Source organism: Triplophysa rosa, linkage group LG19, assembly GCF_024868665.1.
Source record: "Triplophysa rosa linkage group LG19, Trosa_1v2, whole genome shotgun sequence".
Taxonomy (NCBI): domain Eukaryota; kingdom Metazoa; phylum Chordata; class Actinopteri; order Cypriniformes; family Nemacheilidae; genus Triplophysa; species Triplophysa rosa.
The window spans coordinates 11,687,453-11,710,007 of NC_079908.1; the positions used below are offsets into that span (position 1 = coordinate 11,687,453).

At 45.8% G+C, this 22,555-nt stretch overlaps 1 protein-coding gene across 9 annotated transcripts in view; it reads left to right on the forward strand.

Annotated features, from left to right (window-relative positions):
- The first annotated feature begins 3,998 nt into the window (after window positions 1-3,998).
- Window positions 3,999-22,555, forward strand: part of igsf9bb (immunoglobulin superfamily, member 9Bb) — a 120,629-nt gene continuing 102,072 nt past the window's right edge. For 4 of the 9 annotated variants that reach the window (XM_057360394.1, XM_057360396.1, XM_057360395.1 and 1 more), the window contains exon 1: window positions 4,001-4,321. In XM_057360394.1, the coding sequence (XP_057216377.1) occupies window positions 4,258-4,321 (64 nt within the window). In that variant the 5' untranslated portion in view covers window positions 4,001-4,257. Of the gene's footprint in view, window positions 4,322-22,555 lie in introns of all 9 variants that reach the window. The other 5 variants (XR_008964931.1, XR_008964932.1, XM_057360398.1 and 2 more) reach the window with 2 other exon arrangements.

Sequence of the window (22,555 nt, forward strand, 5' to 3'; positions counted from 1 at the left end):
CAAGTCTATATTTGAAAATGAACTCTATGCCTATGAGAGTGTCAAGTTTTATCTTCTGAAAAGGCAACACTAATGTTCTAATTCAATTTACCATACAAAAAAAAAAAATCATAGGGAAAGCTGTTTGTCTTCCTAATCTAGGAATCGATGGCATTGACAAACTGAGTTGCTCTTGATCAATTGCAATTACTTTTAAGGAAAACCATTGGGATGGAGAAATAAATGATCAGAGTACTGTAGATAAACGGTTGAGACTAACAAAACCTGACACAAAAGGACAAATGGTGTGAAATTATTGATGTGAAAAGACACGTGGGAAGAAGAAATGAAATAGATTTTTCACCCTAAAATATAAATTTAAAAAATAACTTACCCTTTTGTCATTTCAAACCTAAATGAATTTCTTTCTTCCACAGAACACAAAAGAAGATATTTTGAAGAATGTGGGCGGTACCCATTGACTTCCATTGGGGTCCATACAATAGAAGTCAATGGGTGCTGCCATGGTTTGGTTGTATCTTCTTTTGTGTTGTGCAGAAGAAAGTAAGTCATACAGCTTTGGAATGACAAGAGGGTGAGTAAATGATGACAGAATTTTCATTTTTGGTTGAACTGTCCCTTTAAAGGGGTGATATGACACGGCTAAAACAAATATTATCGCAATAATGTTACAATGCATTTGAGATGCAATCATTCACATGGGATGATTCTGTACTATGAAGGACAGCTGGCAACCCCTAACATGATTCATCCAACATCCAGCCACATGTACTGTAAAGCAAACCAGTCACTTTAGCCAGTATTCTATGATGCCATTCATCTGTTGTCTTTGTGTCTCATATAGTACACAACAGCCTGGACAAAGCTGATTTGCATTTGTGCATTTGTCAAGTGGACAGTGGTTAACATTTCATGAAATGGCAGACAGTCCAAATGTGCCCTCAGCACAGAGAAGTAGGACTACAGTGGAAGGCATCTGTTGTCCTTATGATGTATGCAAATCTTCTAATGGAGCGGAAAAACACAGAAGTCCTATTTATTGTCCCCAGAAAAAAGTTTAAAGCATTTCACAACTCAGAGCTACTATAGCCTCATACCCCGAGGACTTAATTTATGATGCATGCAAATATAATACGGGCTTCTATTATACAGAGTGGTTCTGACTTTCTGGTCAGAGTTTAAATTTATCTTTTAAATTTACATACTCTAACAGTGTTTAAAGGTTAAAACCAAAAATAGAACCAGAAATAGGACAGGAAAGGTAAAAATTGTTGCATATTTCAAACGAAAATATTAATTTTTGTATGGACAGTCCATGTACTGTACGTGTACACCTAAGGGTGTTTGATGAATGTACATTATAGAAAAATATAAATATTGTGACTCTTAAAAAAAACATATTCTTTTTTGTAATTAACAGCTAGCTTTATACATTAGAGTGACTTTTCAAGGAAAGAATTACATGCTTATGTTTGATCTATATCTAGAGGAAAGACCAGGTTCTATAATTAGACCGATATTTGTCTCTGAGAGATGCATGCATGGGCTCTGGAGCTCCTTGTTTGCCCACAATACAGCACAAACTGAATGAGTGGGATGGACTGAAAGGAAAAGGCAATCCTAACAATCTCATCTGTCTCCAAGAAGGGAGTAAAATAGATCAGGTGTGGGCTACATACATTCATTATTGTGTTAAAAATCCATGGACCATGTACCAAGACCCTGCTTATGTAAACATTGTCTAACATGATTATCGAACATCAGGGGCTTCATTGCTTATAACATTTAAAACAAAGCTTTCTTTTGGAACGATAACAATGAATTAAATGAAGCAATAATTTTATGTCCCACTCATTGGAGTGTTTTGATTAAAATGTGGATGATGTGCTCATTCTTGGCAGTTAAAGCTTAAGATTTACTCTTGTCATTATTCTGTGGCAAAAATGCGTACAGTAACTCTTTAAGTACGGGGCCAAGGTTGAATTATCAATAGGACAATGACCTGAAAACAAACATCACAATAAAAAAATGGGTCACTCGGCAAAAAACAAGCTTCTGCCATGGCCATCCCAGTTCCCTGACCTGAACCCTATAGAAAATGAGTGGAGAAAACTAAGTAAGCACCAACATGGAGCTGTAAATCTGAAGGATCCTGAGCAACTCTCTACTGTATATAGGAGTTGTCTCGATGTCTTTTTCAAATTATTGAGTAATAGGGGTTGATTAATTATGAGCAATGTGTATTAGAGAGAAAAAATCATAATGACATCCCTCTATTTAAAATTCTCATTATCCAATGAAAGGTTTGATTTTTGTCAAATTTTTCAAGAAAAGATCCAAAGGATTAACAATGCCGATTTATTTTCACAGCCTTCCTTGATCGAATGTACCTAGTGGTTGAATAATTTTGAGCCCAATTGTGTACACTAGAAAGTTTGAATTCATTGTATTACGTTCCTTTGGATTCCTTTATCCTCTACATTATATACAAACTTACATCCCGAAACATGCAGTTAAGTGAAAGGCTTAAGAATTCATGAAGCTCACAAGGTGAAAGAACAGTTTTTAAAGTCTCCTGAAGTGTGTGTCATGTATGTAGGTTTAATTCACAAAGGATAAGGACAGAATACTGCAGATGAAGAAAAAACGTCTTAATGGGAGATTTTAAAAGAGCAGTACTATGATGTTAATGACGTAATCTGCTTATCTTTCTATATTAGTCATACATGACAAGTTGGCTGAACAAAAGGGCTGCAATTTTAACTGATTAAGAAATGTATCCTGAAATATGTCATATATTTGATGGGGATGCTTTGCTTTGAAGTCTGAGAGGAATCAGTAGGAAAAGAGGACTAAGCTGCTTTACCATAAACTCTTCTGAGTGGATGGCACTTTTCAAGTCTATAAGCATTGGCAGAACACCAGAATTGCCATTAGAAACATTGCCTGAAATTGACTGTATAGCAGAATCCGGCCCTTAAAATTGAATCGAGAAGCTACATGACATGTGAGTTTACAGCTGTCCCTCTTAAAAAGATTTGTGAAGATTCATGAAAATCCTTGAATTTAGCAATGAACATGAATGAATATCAACTGTATGTAATACACCTACAGTAGGCATACAGCACCATCAAACCACTCATATTTACTTAAAATGTATATATTACAATTTTGACAGCATTTAAACTTATAATAGTTTAAGCTAATAAATATTTTTTAGCTGTCATTATATGTAAAAAGTTGCATGAAGAATAATTTCTTTTTAATCCTATTTAAGTTCATAAATTTATATTGTATAATTATAATTATATTACATTCTAAAGTTGGTATTTAACAGCGTAAATCCATTTGCATAAAAACCAAATTAACCATGGTTTTACTACAGTAACGTTACCAATAAAAACGGGGTAATTATAGTTAAACCATTGTAAATTTGCGCAAGGAACTATATCTGAATCATCACTGTCATGTCACTGGATCCCTATTAACTTACCTCCTCCTTAAAACTAATGATGAGCTGAAAGTGTAACGCTAGTCAAAAAAAAATGTTACAGTACAGCACAGCAATCATAGTGACATCACGTTGATACCCTAAAATGTGACTCCAGTTTCATATGAACAGCGCGCGCAGTGCAATCGATGCTCGTGCATATGGGATAAACTGTGAATGACGCATACAGGTTACAGGATTTTCTCCCCACGCACGAAAGTCTGACATCTACCCCTCCGCATCTATGACGTGAACAACACGCGAAGCTGTATAACTCACTGAAATATATCACGATGGCCACCCGGCAGGCTGCTAACACGACTTTGCTTTTGCGCATGATACTGCGGCTCCGACGCCACTTCACGCTCCAACTCACCTTGAAACGCGGACCTCTTCGTTTTACGTCGAGAGCGACGGAGAGGCGACCAATCCCCGCCCCGAAGCCTCCCCCGCCGACCAATGAAATTCGAGCGCGGGCGGAGCCGACCGCTAAATTGTCAGCTTGGTTTCACGCTGGCATTGCTATCAAGCCGCGTCTGGCCGCCTCGCGCTGGTGCAGGTGCTCTATTTCATCGAGAGAGGATGCGAAAGGAAAGAAGGGGAGGGAAAGAATGAAGGGAAACGTCGGGGAAAAGTATGCAGGGCGTGCATAAAAGGGTTTCAGCAGCTGACAGCGCGTCTAACGTCCAGGGGCTCGGCTCAGAATGATTTATTGAAAGGGGCACTTTGAGATATGATGAGGTTTTTCTCTGGTTGGCAATAGTACTATGATTTGGTATGTGGCCACTTTGATAGCAAGTGTATTCAGCACCCGAGGAACGGCTGCTCAAGGTGAGTTGAAGTGCAGTATATTATATTCATCCTTAAGATAGTTTGGCAATTGACTTTGCTTTAGTCGCTTGATGTGATTTTCCTGATAAGATCATTTTGACGTCTTTATTTCATTTTTAGATATATTTATGTCTTAATGAGGTCATATTGAATGTTGTGAAGTTAAGAATGTAGAATTTTACAATTGGTTTTGTTTTTATTCTTTCGTATTATATGTGGTTTTCTGTTTATATTTAAGGTGCTTTTCCATTGGTATGTGACGTTTATGTTGAAGTGTTTTTTTAAGTCAGATTGGCTTGCAGAACTGGAAGGATCGAGCTGTTGCTCTTTTCTGCTCTGTTGCTGTATTTTCAGATTCACAATCACCTGTATTAACCACATGAGAAACTTTAGACATGTATATTTCATATTAAGCCACGTAAAGTAAGCATCCATGCATGGGTCATGTAAAACTGCCGAAAAGCTTTACTTGTATATCCGTAGGTGCTTTCACAGCTGCCATTGTGCTTAATAGTATTGGATTGATTTATATCTTTTTATGCTGTTTAGTTTATCTATTTTTTGAATGTGCTTCCATGAATCTTCCTTAGGATTTTAAACAGAAAACACTTTTAAAGGATCCCCATATTTGTAATTCAAGATGTATTTTGTGAAATCCTATTGACCTTAACACTAGCTTAAATAACATGAGTATAAATTAGTGTCTTTTTCAATTTCATACGTCTGGTTTATGGACTTGCATAGCCCTGCAATTCCCAACACGTCCACTAGAGGGCTGTTATTAACGCAGGAAGAATTTTGCTTGGGTCACATTTAACTAAGATTCACCACTAAGAACTGTTCCATTTCATGTACACCTAATAATTCTAAATGTTCCATGCCAAGACGGGAATCATACTTACGTTGATATGAATCTGTAGTTTTTTTTTGCTTTAATGCATCAGAAGCACCAGATGATAATTTCACCTTGGCTAAGATTGAGTTTATTCTTGGGGACAGTGAGAAGTGTCTGACCTCACTGTTCTGACTGTGCACTTTTCCTACATATGCTCGATGTCTCCCTCCTGTGTGTCAGAGCCACGCTGCACTATCCCAGCCCCGCTGCAGCTCTCTCCCTGCCCTCACCCTCCCACCTCAAGCTGTCAGCTGGCAAACGATCCGTTATCACCAGCTATCAACCTGGCCAGGTGCCAGATCTCTGCTCTGTCTAAACAGAGGACTCCGAGGCAGCAGACTGCCTCTTCTGAGAGCCATGAGCTGATGTGTTGCTTCGGGTAAACCCTCAAGGCACAATGCTAGCCGACTGCGTTGAACTCGGTGAGACCTTCAGTCCACCTGGGTATCAGACCATATTTCAGCTTGATAGGAGCAACATTTGTCCCTTTTAAATTAATTTAGCCAAATCTGCATGTCTGGTATTATGTCAGTTTGGCATGTGCTCAGATTTATCTTAAGTTGCCGCCCAGTTGTTTTTGAGTAAATGTACTTTCTGTAGAAGTCTAGTTTCAGACAAATAGAAAGCAAAGCATACAAAAGTGAATGTTAAACCACTTTAGACTGCATTTTGGACTGTAGGATTGTGGTATATCATAGGCAATGATACGTTTTTCTGTCTTAAAGGGATATTTCACAGGCAAAACAAAATGTCCCCATGTTTTACTCACCCTCAAGGCATCCTGACTGAATAAGATTTCTGTCTTCAGATCCTTTAAAAGTGTTTTTTGTTTAAAATCCTAAGGAAGATTCATGGAAGCACATTCAAAAAATAGATCAACTAAACAGCATAAAAAGATATAAATCAATCCAATACTATTAAGCACAATGGCAGCTGTGAATGCACCTACGGATAAACAAGTAAAGCTTTTCGGCAGTTTTCAGTCTCAAATCAAAATTGACTTTCTTCTTGAAGAATAATGCAGTCGAAGTTATAATACCACATATCATTTTACTTCCAAGCAGTAGAATGGGAGTGAATGGGCACTGACTTTTTGAAGCTCCAAAAAGTGTATCCATCGATCAAAGAACTGCTCGACACGGCTCTGTGGTCTTAACGAAGGTCTTCTGAAGCGAATCGATGTGTTTGTTTAAGAGAAATATCCATACTGACAGCGCTAGTAACGTTGATGTCTAGCGTCTGTGCGTGCATGAGGCTTGTTTTTACAGCAAATGACGTTGACGAAAGCTCAGACGGCATCCTATTGGAACAAAACTAAAAATGCAGCGTTCGTCACCGGAACTTACTGCCTGTGTCATTTGTCGGAATATGGGGAAATTTTGTTTTGCCTGTGAAATATCCCTTTAAAAAGCAGACCAGATGAAGTCATCTTGCTAGACAGGATCCCTCTCAGTAGTCGTGCATTGTTGGTTCCCTTTCTGTCGGTCTCTCGACGTTGTGTCGAGCCGACAGATGGGGTTCGTCCCTAAGAACCAATCGCTTCCGACTTCTTAGAAAAGGCCAATGAAATTGGCGAATGAAATTTGCATGCCGGACTCCGCCCCCGGATATCCGGGTATAAAAGGGAGACGGCGTGCCTCATTCATTCACCTTTTGTTCTTCGGAACCTTCGCTCATGATCAACAGACTTCGCTACAAATAGCAACTACAAGACTTCCGGTTCTACGATGTGGTGCAGCGGACTGTCCCTTCCTGCGGCAACTTCCTCTGGGCGTCTCGGCGGTTCCAGAAGTGTTCGAGTTTTTTCTCTAAAAGAGCAAATTTCTCCAGCGTGGCATGTCCCGCTGTTCTCGTGGGTGCAACACACTCATCGAGGAGGGTGATGGACACGATGTCTGCTTCCAGTACGCTGGGGCAGATGTTGTGGATACGTCCTGCCCGCTCTGCGGGCGGTTGACGATTCAGACGTTGCGTCACCACCTCGTCTGCTTCCCGTTCCGTGATGGCAGGACTACGGCTCTGCCGCCCGCTACGGCGAGCAGCGAGGGTGATATGAGGATTACTGTGAGCGCTAATCCATCAGCCACTGGCTCGTGGACCGTTCACACCTCGTCTTGCTCGCTCGCTCGCTCGACTCTGCTCGTTCCCCATGAGACGGTCCCACCGTCTTGTTCCTCAACCACGTATCGGAAACGGTACGTGCTGATGAGATGTCTGTTGCAGCATCGGAGGGTGACTTACTGGCATCAGACTCCGATGATTCCTTGAAGCTCCCTCCCTCGGGGGGTCGAGCTCAGGAAGAAGCGGACGTCGAAATGTCAGCCATGCTTTCCCGGGCCGCCGGCATTGGCTTGCGGTGCAACGCACTGCCTCTCCCAATGCTCGCGGCTGGATACACGGTACCTCTGGCTTGAGAGCGGCTCCAAGCCGCACTCACCCCCAGTGCCATGTTCCCCCGGAAGTGCATGAGGAACTTAGTATGACCTGGAACGCCCCCCTTTGGTGCGTACACGTCAACTAGTTCCATTGCCCTTTCTTCCCTCGATGGTGGGCAGCTAGAGGATATGTCGATCTCCCCCAGGGGCTCGACCTAGACTCCCGTCCAAAGCACGTAGGCTTTTCGGCATCTGAGGTGTCGAGAGCTTACTCTGCTGCGGGCCAAGCTGTCCCCTCTCTCCACGCTATGGCCATCCTGCAGGTCCATCAGGCCAATGCACTGAGAGAGCTCCACGAGGGTAAGACCGACCCAGCGCTTATGCAGGAACTCCGCGCCGTCACCGACCTCGCTCTACGGGCGACCAAGGTGACCGCGCGGGCCCTGGGTCGGGCGATGTCCACACTTGTGGTCCAGAAGAGACACCTCTGGCTGAACCTTGCACAGAGGAGTAATGCCGAGAAAGTCCGCTTTCTCGATGCACCCATCTCGCAAGGGGGGGGCTGTTTGGTGATACGGTCGAGCCGCAGTTCTCGACAGTAAAGGAGCAGACAGAGGATATCAAGTATATCCTCCCCAGCCGCGACTCGACCGCCCTCTGGCCGCCGAGATCCCGTGCACCGTCTGCTTCACAGCAGCCCTGGTCCTCTTCGAGACATCGAAGAGGAGACCACCACCCCGTCAGCAGCCGCGGCGGAAGCCAAAGCGGCCCTCATGGGAAGACCCCAGGGAGATCGAGAATACCTTCGGGCCCGACCCCAGCCATTCCATCGCTGGTTGGTCGATCCGGGACGGTTCCTGCCCTGTCCCAACAGCCCACTTCTAAGAGTTTTCTCTCTCTCTGGGCGTTTATCACAGCCGCTCTCACCCTCTACATGACGGTGTTCGGCAACTCGACATTGCGTCACGGCGAGACCCAATGTCGAGGATAATCAGCAGCCTAAGCACTCTCAATCGACGGTGCGTTGTGCCACATCATCGTCTGGGTATTATCACAGCTGCTCTCACCCTCTACATGACGGTGTTCAGCAACTCAACATTGCGGCAAGACCCAATGTCGAGAATAATCATCAGCCTAAGCACTCTCATTCGATGGTGCATTGTGCTACATCATTGCCAGGCAGGTAAAACTGCAGAGCCGATCTCCTCTCCGGGGGCCCGCCCACGGCGAGGGATCTGCACTGCCAGCCATCGAACCACCCCCGGGAGGTCGATGAAGCAGAACGTACCCCTAGCCTCCCTGTCTCGGTCCCTGGGAGCCTGACAAGAGCTTCCCAAACCGTCACGGTGACTATTGGATACGGTCCGTCTCGGCTACGCGATCCAACTCCCCAGACGCCCGCCCAAGTTTCGGGGCATCCTCTCAACCTCAGTCAGAGGCAAGGATGCTCCCGTGCTTCGGGCCGAGGTCGCCACCCCTCTGGAGAGGAAGCGATCATGCTCGTCCCTCTAGCCGAGATGCTCAACGGGTTTTACAGCCCGTACTTCATCATCCCCCAAAAAGCGGGGGTCGCTAGATCTGCATACCCTGAACAGGCACCTACTCAAGCTGCCGTTCAGGATGCTCACGCAGAAGCACATCCTGGCATCTATCAGATGTCAAGATGGATTCATCGACCTGAAGGACGCTTACTCTCATGTCTCGATTCTCCCTCGTCATCACCCGTTCCTACAGTTCACTTTTGAGGGTCAGGCATATTAGTACAGAGTCCTCCCTTTCGGTCTGTCCCTGTCCCCACGAGTCTTCACGAAGATCGTGGAAGCTGCCCTCACTCCCCTCAGGGAGAGAGGTGTGCGGGTACTAAACTATCTCGACGACAGGCTCATTTGACACACTCGCGAGATCTGTTATGTACACACAGGGACCTAGTGCTTTGGCACCTAGATTGATTGGGACCACAGGTCAACCGAGAAAAGAGCAAGCTCTCCCCTGTGCAGAGCATCCTCTTTTTTGGTATGGAACTCAACTCTGTCTCCATTACAGCGCGACTGCGCTCAGTCAGTGTTGAACTGCCTGGAATATTTCAAGCAGTCAGCGGTCCCCCTGAAATTCAGAGGCTCCTGGGCACATGGCATCCTCGGCGGTGGTGATACCCCTCGGGTTGATGCACATGAGACCGCTCCAACACTAGCTACAGAGTCGAGTTCCCTGGAGAGCGTGGCACACTGGCAGCAGGCGGATGGTGATTACGCCTCTCTGCCGATGCACCCTAACCCCTGGTCTTCAATGACCTTTCTACGGATGGGGGTCCCTCTCGGGCAGGTCCCTGCAGGGTTGGGGTGCCATGTGCAACGGGCACGCAGTGTCGGGGCAATGGACGGGCCCCCGCCTGCGCAGGCATATCAACTGCCTAGAGTTGTTGGATGTGCTACTTGCACTGAAGGGGCTACAACCTCTCGTGCAGGACAAGCACGTGCTGGTCCGGTCGGACAGCACAACTGCCATAGCGTATATCAACCGTCAGGGTGGCGTTTGCTCACGGCAGCTAACACGACTCGCCCGACGCCTCCTCCTGTGGAGTCCGCAGGTGAGCAGATCCCTGCGAGCCACACATATCCCAGGCGACCTGAACCAGACAGCCGATGCGCTCTCTCGTCAGTTGACGCCTCGCGGAGAGTGGCTACTCCACCCCCGCGCAGTCCAGCTCATTGGGTACAGTTCGGGCGGGCTCAGGTAGACCTGTTCGCCTCCCTGGACACCACCCATTGCCCGCTAGGGTACTCCCATCCGAGGCCCCCCTCGGCACGGATGCTCTAGCGCACAGCTGGCCGTGGGACAAGCGGAAGTACGCCTTCCCCCCAGTGAGCCTCATTGCACAGACTCTGTGCAAGGTCAGGGAAGAGGAGCATCAAGTGTACTAGTTGCGCCATACTGGCCCAACCGGACTTGGTTCTCGGAGCTAATGCTCTTGACGACAGCTCCCCCCCGACCGATTCCCCTGACAAAGGACCTGCTTTCCCAGGGGAAAGGCACTTTATGGCATCCCAGGCCAGACCTCTGGAACCTCCATGTCTGGCCCCTGGACGAGATGAAGAAATCCTGAGTGGCCTACCCCCTGCGGCGGTTAAGACCATCACTCAGGCTAGGGCCCTGGCCACTAGGCGGCTATACGCCTGTAAGTGGTGCCTCTTCTTATCCTGGTGCTCTTCTCGAAGAGAAGACCCGCGGAGTTGCTCGATTGGGAACATGCTGTCCTTCCAGAGACTCGAGAGTAATCTCTCCCCTTCCACACTGAACTTGTATGTAGCCGCTATTGCCGCTCATCACGACCCAGTTGCTGGTAAGTCTCTAGGACAGCACAACCTGATCAATTGTTTCCTAAGGGGTGCGGGAAGGCACTGCCTCACCTGCGCTCCGTACCCTCTTGCGACCTTGATGTGCTCCTGGAGCCCCTCGGAAATGCCGCTCTTTCTCACCTCATGATGAAGACGGCTCTCTGGATGGCGCTCAAGAGGGTAGCGGACCTACAAGCATTCTCCGTGTCCACAGATTGCCTAGACCTCAGGCCCGGTGATTCTCACACTATCCTGAGACCCCGGCCCGGCTACGTGCCCAAAGTTCCCACCACTCCCCCTACACCAGGTGGTGAACTTACAGGCATTCCCCACCGGGGAGGAAGACCCAACCCCATCTGTGTTGTGTCCAGTACGCGCATTGCGCCTCTGCTTGGACCGCACGCAGAGCCACAGGAGCTCTGAGCAGCTCTTTGTCTGTTTTGGAGATCAGCAGGGAGGGCTGTCTCAAACAGAGATTGGCGCACTGGATCATGGACGCCGTCACTACGACGTACCTGTCCTAAGATCGCCCGCGCCCACTGGGTGAGAGCTCTCTCCACACGGAGTACAGCCTCCTTGTGGGCACTGGCTCGAGGCGCCTCTCTGGCAGACATCTGCAGAGCTGCGGGTTGGGCTACACCCATCACCTTCGCGAGGTCCTACAGCCTCCGCGTAAAACCGTTATCAGCTCGAGTCTTGCAGGCATCAGGCAAGACTGACGGTCGGTAGGGTGTACGCCTATGACAGTACCTTCCCCCCTTTCTCCTAAGGGGGTCAGCGTACTAAACTAGCCTCCCTTCTTCCCCCACTGGGTGAAGAACAGGCACTCCATCCATCACTAAGCAAGCACCTCCTGCGGGCGGGCTGGGCAGAGCAGCCCTGCCCCTTAGGCCGGGTACCAACTGAGTTATCCACAACATAGCTCTAACCGGACCTAGTGCTACCAGACGTTGTAACCCCCCAGCAGGGCAGTTCCGTCTGATGTATCTTCATGATTGGTTCCCACCTTGGTAACCCATGACCTTCCCTAGGTGGACCTCCACCTCGCAGTTAACTCCTTCAGTCCGCACATTCTTCCCATGAGTTCTCCCCCATCGGTGAGACCATGTTGGTATCTCCACTAAACTCCTCCCTCCGTTAGGAAGTGGTCTCTGTAGCGCATCCCCCGCTTGAGGAAGTAGCGCTTACCCAGTGGCCTTACGGTACCAGGCGCTGTTAGAGAAACAAGGCCGCCGCCTGTGAGGCCGAAGGCAGGGGCCTTCCCACCTTTCAAGTAAAGCTCTGGGACCCCCTACCTACCCACTGGTAGGTTACAATTTCACGGTAGTGTTCACGGCTGACACGCCCAGGCCAGTCACCGTCGCTTCGCTAGAGATTGTGACAGGGCACAGTGTTGTGGCGTTTTCCATAGGAACCCCATCTGTCGGCTCGACACAACGTCGAGAGACCAACAGAAAGGGAACGTCTTGGTTACGTATGAGGGAACGAGACGTTGCGTCCTTCTTGCCACAACACGTGCTGCCCACTGCAGCAGTCGTGAGAGGTCTCAGGCTCCTCAGAACTAAGGTGAATGAATGAGGCACGCCGTCTCCCTTTTACACCCGGATATCCGGGGGCGGAGTCCGGCATGCAAATTTCATTCGCCAATTTCATTGGCCTTTTCTAAGAAGTCAGAAGCGATTGGTTCTCAGAGACGAACCCCATCTGTCGGCTCGACACAATGTCTCGTTCCCTCCATCAGGGAACTGAGGTTACATCCGTAACCAAGACGTTTCTTAAAAGTCCAATGTGTAGCTTTTTGGAGGATCTAAAAAAAATGCAGAAATGCAATATAATATACATAACTATGTCTTCAGAGATATATAAAGACCTTACATAATGAAGTGTTATGTTTTTATTACCTCAGAATGAGCTATTTCTAGCTAAATACTAGGGTTACGCGGTAAACTGGTTCTGGAAATTTACCGGTACATGTTAGATTTCAAACGGTTCAATACTAGAATTTTGCTTGTTTCGGTACTTGAAACACTGCTGTTCCAAAGTTCACCACTATGCGACAGTATGCCACAGAACTGACGCAGAACCGGCAACATGGAAGAACAATATGAATCGCTCTACAAGCACTTTTGCGAACATTTAAACTAGGGCTGTCAACGTTAACGCGTTAACGCATGCGATTAATTTTTTCAAATTAACGCGTGAAAAATATTTAACGCAATTAACGCAGCATCCGTTTGTTTTGACATTCTTTGTCTAGCGTTACATTATGTAATCACGCTCTTATTCGTGTACAGCAGGGCTAGTCAACTGGCGGCCCGCGGGCCAAATGTGGCCCGTCAATCATCTTTACCTGGCCCGCCTTAACATTTCAAATAAGTGGAGAGACTTTAAGAACGGTGTGCTTTAAATGCACGTCCTCCTGAGACACCACATCTTTAAAAGCCCAAAACACTGCTACATAATTCCCGCGGCTCATAATGATTTACGTCTTATAAAGCGATTTGATCGGTCAGTCCAAGAAACTTAATGTTATTTACAACGTTATAATCAGTAATGCATTGCACAGCCACAGGCAATCGGTTTGCGCACGCGATAGGTCGTGTACTAAAACGCGTTTTCTGCCCTTGAAAGTAGGATAACTGTAGGAAGGGTACACCACGTGAACTTATAGGGCTCTGCCCTATGTGCGTGGGGCACATGAATGCGATTGGAATTCACCCGAAGATGTGATAATAGCGTTCAATTTCTTGCACAGATCAATTGACTGTTTTTTAAGACGCTTATTTAACGTCACAAGGGGCAGGGATTACTTTTGTGTTGAATGTATTTGCGTTTTTTACTTTTATTGATTTAACTTTAATTAATTCAACCAAATATCTTCTTGAAAAAACAATGCCACCCACATCTTGGATGTACTGGAGAACTGTGGGTGAGTAAATTAGCAGCAATTTTTGGGCTTAATGTAATGCATTAAGGAATATAAAATACAGTTAAAAAGACAATTTCCTTTTTAATTTAATATCATGAAAAGGCACAAATACTGGATGCAATATTTGTGTGCATGTTTTAATATATGGCCTATAAGTAACAGCAACAAAAACAGTATAAAAGGAACAAAACGAAATAAATAACAGAAATACAAAATAACAGAAGAAATGAGGATATGGTAAAAAAAACTGGCCCGCATCCTATTTATACTTTTGGAGTCTGGCCCTCAAAGAAAAGTAGTTGAAGACCCCTGGTGTACAGGCTTTTAAACCACTTAAGCGCGATTTTAAACAGTTGCTTTGACGCGTTCAATGAAGATAGACAGCTTCTAAACTGTGGGACGCGGCAAAACGCAACGCGAGGTCCAGTCTGGTGTAAATAGTCATGGGCTGAAGGCTGCGTCGGTGAATCTCTGTCAGACAGCGCATCCGTGTTAAGTTCTCTTTCGTGCTTGAATGGATAAAGCCATACAAGATTACGTCAGAAAGCCCGTTTTGTCTAGCATTTTCTTAAGCAAGACTTCAAAGTGTAAAATAAAATCTTAAATGAATGCAAAGAGTTGTGAAAATGGGAGTGTGGTGACGGTCAGATCTGTGTACTGAGACAGCTGCGGATGATGAGAGAAGATGAAAAGAACGATTGACAACTTTTTCGTTAAGAATGTTAAGTTAAGGCCCGATCCGTCCAGAAAAGCAGACGAGTGAAGCGCTTAATCTTGCAACTTAAATACATATGCAGAATACAAGAATTTCCCCTGCTAAGGTACATAACAGCAAAGATAACGAAATGTGTTGCAAGTATTGTATGCATGTGAAGCTAATGCAGGAAACATGTTTAAACTTTATGCACTAAACTATTGTATAAAGATCTCTAACAATACTGCAAAGCATACAAAACGTTATACATCACGCTAAATACTATTTATTTGTAAGTCGCTATTGATAGAAGCCAAACGTGTATCAATGCAGCTTTCATGAAGAATAATCACTAAAAGCCTTCAGGTCTCGCGGGTTGTTTGAGATATGCGCGCGCCCAGAGAGTCAGGGTACAAAATACTAAACGGAGTTCTCTTTCACGCCTTCTTACTCTGAAACGGACATATTAACACAAAATAACCTAAAAATTCCCATATTAACAAGAAACCTTATAAAGGTATTCAGTTTGTTTCGTGACCAAACAGTTGGGAAACAAAACACATGTTCCAGTATATTGCGCGAGCTCTTAAAGGGGCAGCAGCATAATAAAGATCTCTGTTTATAATGTTCATCAAACAACAACGGACGGGCCCAAAACACTCACTGATATTAAAGGAATTGTGTTCTCTTATAGGAGTCGTTCACAACTAATAAAGGAAGAAAGTAGCTTTAAGAAAGACGTGCTTTAAATATGGTAAAGTGTTGAAAGAGAGTTTACATATACAATAAAAATAATTCAATCATAAACAATGATTTGTATTAATTTCTAATTTATTTATTAATGTATTAAACACATTTTAATGAAGTTTTAGTGATTCTTTTTTCTTACCTCACCCCACGATTCTGGTGCTATCAAATTAAGGGCTGGTGCCACCAACTGAATAACTTGGTAGCACCAGTGCCACCTCTCTCAAGTGTTAGTCTAGAGCCCTGCTTTCTTGTAGAATTGTGCTTCAAATAAAGAACTTTATGTTGACCAGATTGTTAGTTAATCATTTACAAGTCAATATTGCCTATATCGACAGCGATTTAAAAAAAAAGTGAACTTGTAAAACTGCGGTGTTACATGCGATGCGGTCGAAAATTTGGGTGCACCTAACTTTTGTAACTTTAGGTGCACCAGTGCAACCAGTGCAAAAAGTTAGTCTAGAGCCCTGAGTTCTGGAATCCAACCATTTAGCCTACTTTAGTGAGCTATTTTCATTTTATGCAACTCTACACATTTACTATTACTATTATTAGTTAATATTACTCCACTAGGTCTGAAATTAATATTGTAAGTTTTAGTCCCCTGGAACACACTACAAACATGATGATCTTATAGATACATAGAACCATGCTGAAAAAAAAATAGATTTAATGGTATTAATGTTAAATCCAAAAACACACCTACAAAAAATAATTTTATAATGGTTTTAATGGAAAGGGCTAATGGTTCATAATGGTAATCATTAGAATCTCTGTGATGGTTTCTGTTGTTTTTTTAGCAAGGATGCGTTGCTGAAAAAACACTGATTAATAGAAATGGAAACACTGGCAGATTAATATGCAAATTTGTCCTATGGTGTGACAGCAAAAATGTAGGAAAAAAACTATGAAGAAAAATCATAACATAAATAAACATAAACATAAATATTAATAATATAAAATATAATATTAACAGTTTGTTTTCTAAATTTTGATATGTCACACTGTAGGACACCGTAGGATTTATTCATCAACTACCCATTTATTGTTCAACAACGCCAATTTTCCTGAAGCATGTCCTTAAGTTGTTGGTATTAATAAAGTGTTTATAATGCTAATACTTGATAACTCACATGGTTTCTAGAGAGCAAAGGTTTTGTCATATTGTATTTTCATCATTCAGGTTGGATTTCAGGTTTATTTATTTATTAAACAAATCAACTGATATTGCCATCAGCAAAAAGCTATTGGACTGTCACTGCAGAGTCGCTTTCACTCAAAAATGGCGGAAACACATGGCTGCTACTGGGCGCGAGTGTTGCAATGGAACGTTCTATTGAGTTTCACCTCTTGGTATTCTATACTCTTTGTAAATACTTTATTTAAATATTATATAAATACTCTTTTAACCATTGCTTCCATTGTTTCCCTCATCTGGATAAGCTTTGGATAAAAGCGTCTGCTAAATGACTAAATGTAAATGTAAATGTCTTTTGGCAAAGAAGCAAAAATGTGATGACACCTTAGTCCTGTGTCAGTCGCCGTAGTGCTTCGAAAGGTAGGGAGGAGAGGTGGAGTGAGCCGTTGGTTGCAATTTGCAACCTCACCACTAGATGCTGCTAAATTCCATACACTGGAGTGGACCTTTAAAAGTCCAGTCAGTAATATCTAGCAGCAAGGTTGTCAACCAACCGCTGACTCCACCCCTCCCCCTCCCTTTCAAAACACTACGACGGCTGACATAACATGGCGAATTATATGCAGAGGGGCCCACGGTGTATGTAGATAGTAATATCTTATTCTAAGGTAATAAAAACAAAACGCTTTATTCTGTAAGCTAAAGGCATAGCTATGTATATTATATTGCATTTCTATCAATAGATTATCCCAAAAATTACACACTGGACCTTTAAGTCTGTATACTGCCTGCCTACATTGTTTAGCTTTTAGAAACAGCTAGGTGGTGATTTGAGTTAATGTGGCTGTATGTGAAATGATGTTGATCAGTTTTAGCAGTTAGCACCTGCTAGCAGACTAGATGCTACTGGGTGGGTTCTAGATCCACAGGGCAACACGGGCATAGCCATCTAAAGAAAGCTAATGCTTCTGTGTTCAATACAAAACCTGTTAGAGGACAGACCTGACAACTGCTCATGTTTAAGAAGTGTTGGATAACATTGGATGTGTCTTCCAACAGTCATCACTTTTTATCCCCAGGCTCTGATGGTTTGATCCTTATCCAGCGGACTGATAAGTGTGTAGGCATCTTCCCCATGGAGAATTTCATGATATCTAGCCATGATAACATGATATCTAGCCATGTTACTAACACACAAGTCACGGCAGTATGTCACTTTGATATAGTCATTTCTGTCTCACAGCTCTACAGATTGCAAAGAAAGAGCCCTTAAATTGTGACATTGTATCTCATTGGCTCTCTTGACGGACACATTCATATCATGTCATTATGATTTATAATGTCAGCTTTAATCCAGCCAAAATCCATGGCAGGCGTTGTAATCAAACAATGGGAAGTGGCTGACTTGCGCTGAACGGCTCCAGTTGGCTCCAGTGATTCTGGGTAAGGGGTTTAGATTACACAGAACAGTTTGGAGATTACAGCAGTTTGAACACATGTATTATGAAGTTGGCGAGTGTTTTCTGTTTTTTTTGCCTTGATGTGCAGAGCAGCCAGAGATAAGATAAGAAAAATAGGAAGGAAAGGAGGTAGACCAAGAATTCCCTATTGAAAAAAAGAGTATATGCTGGTTGGGTAGGTGTTGAAGCATGGCAGCGGGTTTGTGCTGGTTTAAGATGGTCATGTGCTGGTTTATGCTGGTCCTGAGCTGGTTTAAGATGGTCTTAGGCTTTTTGTAGGCTTAGGACCAGCTCACGACCAGCTTAAACAGCAAATGACCAGCACAAACCAGCTACCATGCTTCAAAACCTACCTAAGCAGGATATGCCATTTTTTTCAACAGGGTTGGCCGGACTCAAATCCCAGTCACTTGTTTTCAGAAAATTTGGTCCGCTTTGTCATTTATTTGTCACATAGTAAGATATGTGATAAATTGTTGTTTAGTCATATTGCAAATACATTATAAGCCTTGGACAAGTGGTGATATGGCAGAAAGGGTTATCTGAAGAGAAGCTGGCACACCTTGAATTCTAAAGGACTGGCACAAACCGATTCAAGACATCTTGTTCAATTTTAAACAGAGGAAAACGGTACAACTTCACATGTTTCCCCTGTGCAATAGAATCTGACGAGAGCGTCTTATCTCTGTCTGGATTCCATTTCTACTTTCTCAGCACTTCAAAGGCTGTATCCTGTCTGTGATACTCTCTTTCCAAAACATTCAGTCTGGTCCGCCACCACAGCCCGTTAAAAAGCCTGTGCCTGAGAACAATTCTCATTGAAACAATAGAAGAGTTTGTCTCATTCAAAAGTTTGTAGGTGGAGCGTTTCAGATGTTTCTGAAATCCACAGACTCCTCTGTTGGCTCATTGTGCTTTTGAGTCTGTACCTGAGTACCCAAGTCTTCATTTATCTTTTTGGGGAGAATAATGGCGCAATGGAATGATTTCTGATTTCTTGAGTTACTATATGTGTTGTTCTTCTCTGTTGTCTTAAAAATGGCCTGATTTTCATTTTGCAGCGTGACAATACATTTTTTCTAAGGTTTTATAACCAATGCACCACCATTAAAGCTATACCATAACACCCCATTTAATATATTATTACAGTGCCTGGAAAGCGTTTTTTGGTCTCTAGGAAATCTGTCACTGCTGACATACCGTACATATGCCTTGAACCTTAAGTGCACTGGCATACATTTTTCACCAAAGGCAGGACTGTGCTCTGATTGATGTGAATAGAATGTAACTAGCCACTGCTGGCCCAGGGCGACTGGCTTGTTCCATAAAAGTCAGTAACCCTTATATGTCAATCAGCTGGTGTTTGGTCCCCCTCACCCCCACCCATAGCCTTCCTTTGTCTGACAGATATAAGACAACACTAGTGAAAGATGTTCCATATTAAGATACTTTCAAAAGAGCCCTGAGGAATTTGGTTAATAATGCATGACTTTGCTCTGGTGTTGGACGGCAGTATGTTTCTAATTCAGACTCATCAGCATGTGAAATACACCCCCTCTATATCTGATAATTGTTCTGGTAGAGTATTGCACTTACAGCTTCAAGGTCATTTGTTTTTAATTTCCAGGGAACACCCATTCTAATAAAATTGGATTCACCTTGAAGTCAGTTGTAAAACATCATCCAAGTGCGTGATTCTAATATGCCAGTTTCTAACCAAAAGTTACTCAGTTTACTTGCTAGCACTATGCTTTGGCAACTGAGTTACAACTGGTATACAAGTTACTGGAGTAGTGGCCAAAAGTGATGTTCAACTTTGGACAAATGACATCTTTGCTTTATATTCAAATATTTTATTAAAGAGGTATTAAAAACTTTTTTTTCATGTTGCATAGTTGAACAGGACTTCAAATCAGTCTATCTGTCCATCCGGTTTTCTTCCCACCTCTGCCTCATTTTCGATTTCAGCATGGCAGCAGAGTGAAATGTCTTGGTTACGGATGTAACCTCGGTTCCCTGATGGAGGGAACGAGACGTTGTGTCGAACCGACAGAATGGGGTTTGTCTTGAGAACCTATCATCTTCTGAGTATTTAGAAAAGGCCAATGAAAATTGCCGAATGAAATTTGCATGCCGGGCTCCTCCCCGGATGTCCGGGTATAAGAGGGAAGCCGGCGTGCTCATTCATTCACCTTTGGTCTGAGGAGCCTAAAGCATCCTCCCCTGACCGCTGGGGTGGGCGGCCAGTGTTGTGGCATGAGGGACACAACGTCTCGTTCCCTCCATCAGGGAACCGAGGTTACATCCGTAACCAAGACGTTCCCTTTCTGTCGGTCTCTCGACGTTGTGTCGAACCGACAGAATGGGGTTCCTATGGAAAACGCCACAGCACTGAGCCGCGTCACAATCTCTGCGGAGCGACGTTGACTGGCCTGGGCGAGTCAGACGAACACGCTAGCGCGAAATTATGACCTTCCAGTGGAGAGGAAGGGGGACCCAGAGCTTTCCACAAAAAGTTGGGAAGCCCCCTAACGCCGGCCGTCACGGGCGGAGGCCTGATTCTCTAAATGGCGAGAAGCCGCCCGGCACCGTACGGGCCACTGGGTAAGCATCATCCCCCCGTGGGGGAAAAACGCTGCAGAGGCCACTACCTACCGTAGGGAGGAATTAGTGGAGACACCACATGGTCTCACCATCAGGGGAGAACTCATGGGAAGAATGTGCGGACTGCAGGAGTTAACCGCAAGGTGGGAGTCCACCTGGGGAGGTCATGGGTTGCCAAGGTGGGAACCATTCATGAGGATACATCAGACGGAACAGCCCACGGAGGGGGGGTTACCACGTCTGGAGCACTAGGTCCGGTTAGAGCTATGTGGGAGATAACTCAACTGTTCCCCGGCCTAAGGGGGCAGGGCTGCTCTGCCCAGCCTGTCCCCTGGAAGGGTGCTTAGTGATGGATGGAATGCCTATTCTTTACCCGAGGGGAAAGAAGTGAGGCTGGATCGCCACTGCTCCCCCCGAAGGGGGAAGGGCTTCCGCAGGCGTACGCCCAACGGCTGCCGGTCCTACCTGTTGCCCTGCAGGACGCGGGCTGACACCGGTTCAACGCGGAGGTTGTAGAACCTCGCGAAGGTATTGGGCGTAGCCCAACCCGCAGCTCTGCAGATGTCTGCCAGAGAGGCGCCCTGAGCCAGTGCCCACGAGGAGGCGACACCCCGAGTGGAATGCGCCTTAACTCCTAAGGGGCAGGGGCGATCTTGCGACCGGTATGCCAAGGATATGGCATCCACGATCCAGTGCGCCAATCTCTGTTTGGAGACAGCTCTCCCCTTCTGCTGTCCTCCAAAACAGACAAAGAGCTGCTCAGAGCTTCTGAAGCTCTGCGTGCGGTCCAAGTAGAGGCGCAGTGTGTGTACTGGACACAACACAGATGGGGTTGGGTCTTCCTCCCCAGTGGGGAGCACCTGCAAGTTCACCACCTGGTCCCGGAAGGGAGTGGTGGGATCCTTGGGCACGTAGCCGGGCCGTGGTCTCAGGATAACGTGAGAGTCTCCAGGCCCGAATTCTAGGCAACCCGAGGACACAGAGAATGCTTGTAGGTCCCCTACCCTCTTGAAGGAGGCGAGCGCTACCAGGAGGGCCGTCTTTATCGACAGGCGAGAAAGATCGGCCTCTCCTAGGGGCTCGAAGGGGGGCCTCTGGAGGCCCTCCAGGACCACTTGGAGGTCCCAAGAGGGTACGGGGCACGGGCGAGGCGGATTCAACCGTCTCGCGCCCCTCAGGAACCTGGTGACCAGGTCGTGCTGCCCTAGAGACTTACCAGCAACTGGGTCGTGATGTGCGGCTATAGCGGCAACATACACTTTCAGTGTGGAAGGGGAGAGGTTCTTCTCAAGTCTCTCCTGGAGAAAGGACAGTACGTACTTGATCGAGCATCTCTGCGGGTCTTCTCCGTGAGAAGAGTACCAAGACGAAAAGATGCGCCACTTGAAGGCATACAGTCTCCTAGTGGCCGGGGCCCTAGCCTGTGTGAGGGTCTCTACCACCGCTGGGGGTAGGTCGCTCAAGATCTCCTCGTCCCGTCCAGGGGCCAGACATGGAGGTTCCAGAGGTCTGGCCTGGGATGCCAAAACGTGCCCTTCCCCTGAGAAAGGAGGTCCTTCCTCAAGGGAATTGGCCAAGGGGGAGTTGTTGTCAGGCTCACCAGCTCTGAGAACCAAGTCCGGTTGGGCCAATAGGGCGCAACTAGTAGCACTTGATGCTCCTCTTCCCTGACCTTGCACAGGGTCTGTGCAATGAGGCTCACTGGGGGGATGGCGTACTTCCTCTTGTCCCGCGGCCAGCTGTGCGCAAGGGCATCCGTACCGAGGGGACCGTCGGACAGGGAGTACCAAAGCGGACAATGGGTGGAGTCCGGGGAGGCAAACAGGTCCACCTGCGCCCGGCCGAACTGCTCCCATATGAGCTGAACCGCGTGAGGGTGGAGTCGCCACTCTCCACGAGGTGACCACTGACGAGAGAGCCGGTCTGCTGTCTGGTTCAGGTCGCCCGGGATGTGTATGGCTCGCAGGGAGCTGATCACCTGCTGACTCCACAGGAGGAGGCGTCGGGCGAGTCGTGTTAGCTGCCGTGAACGAATGCCACCCTGGTGGTTGATATAC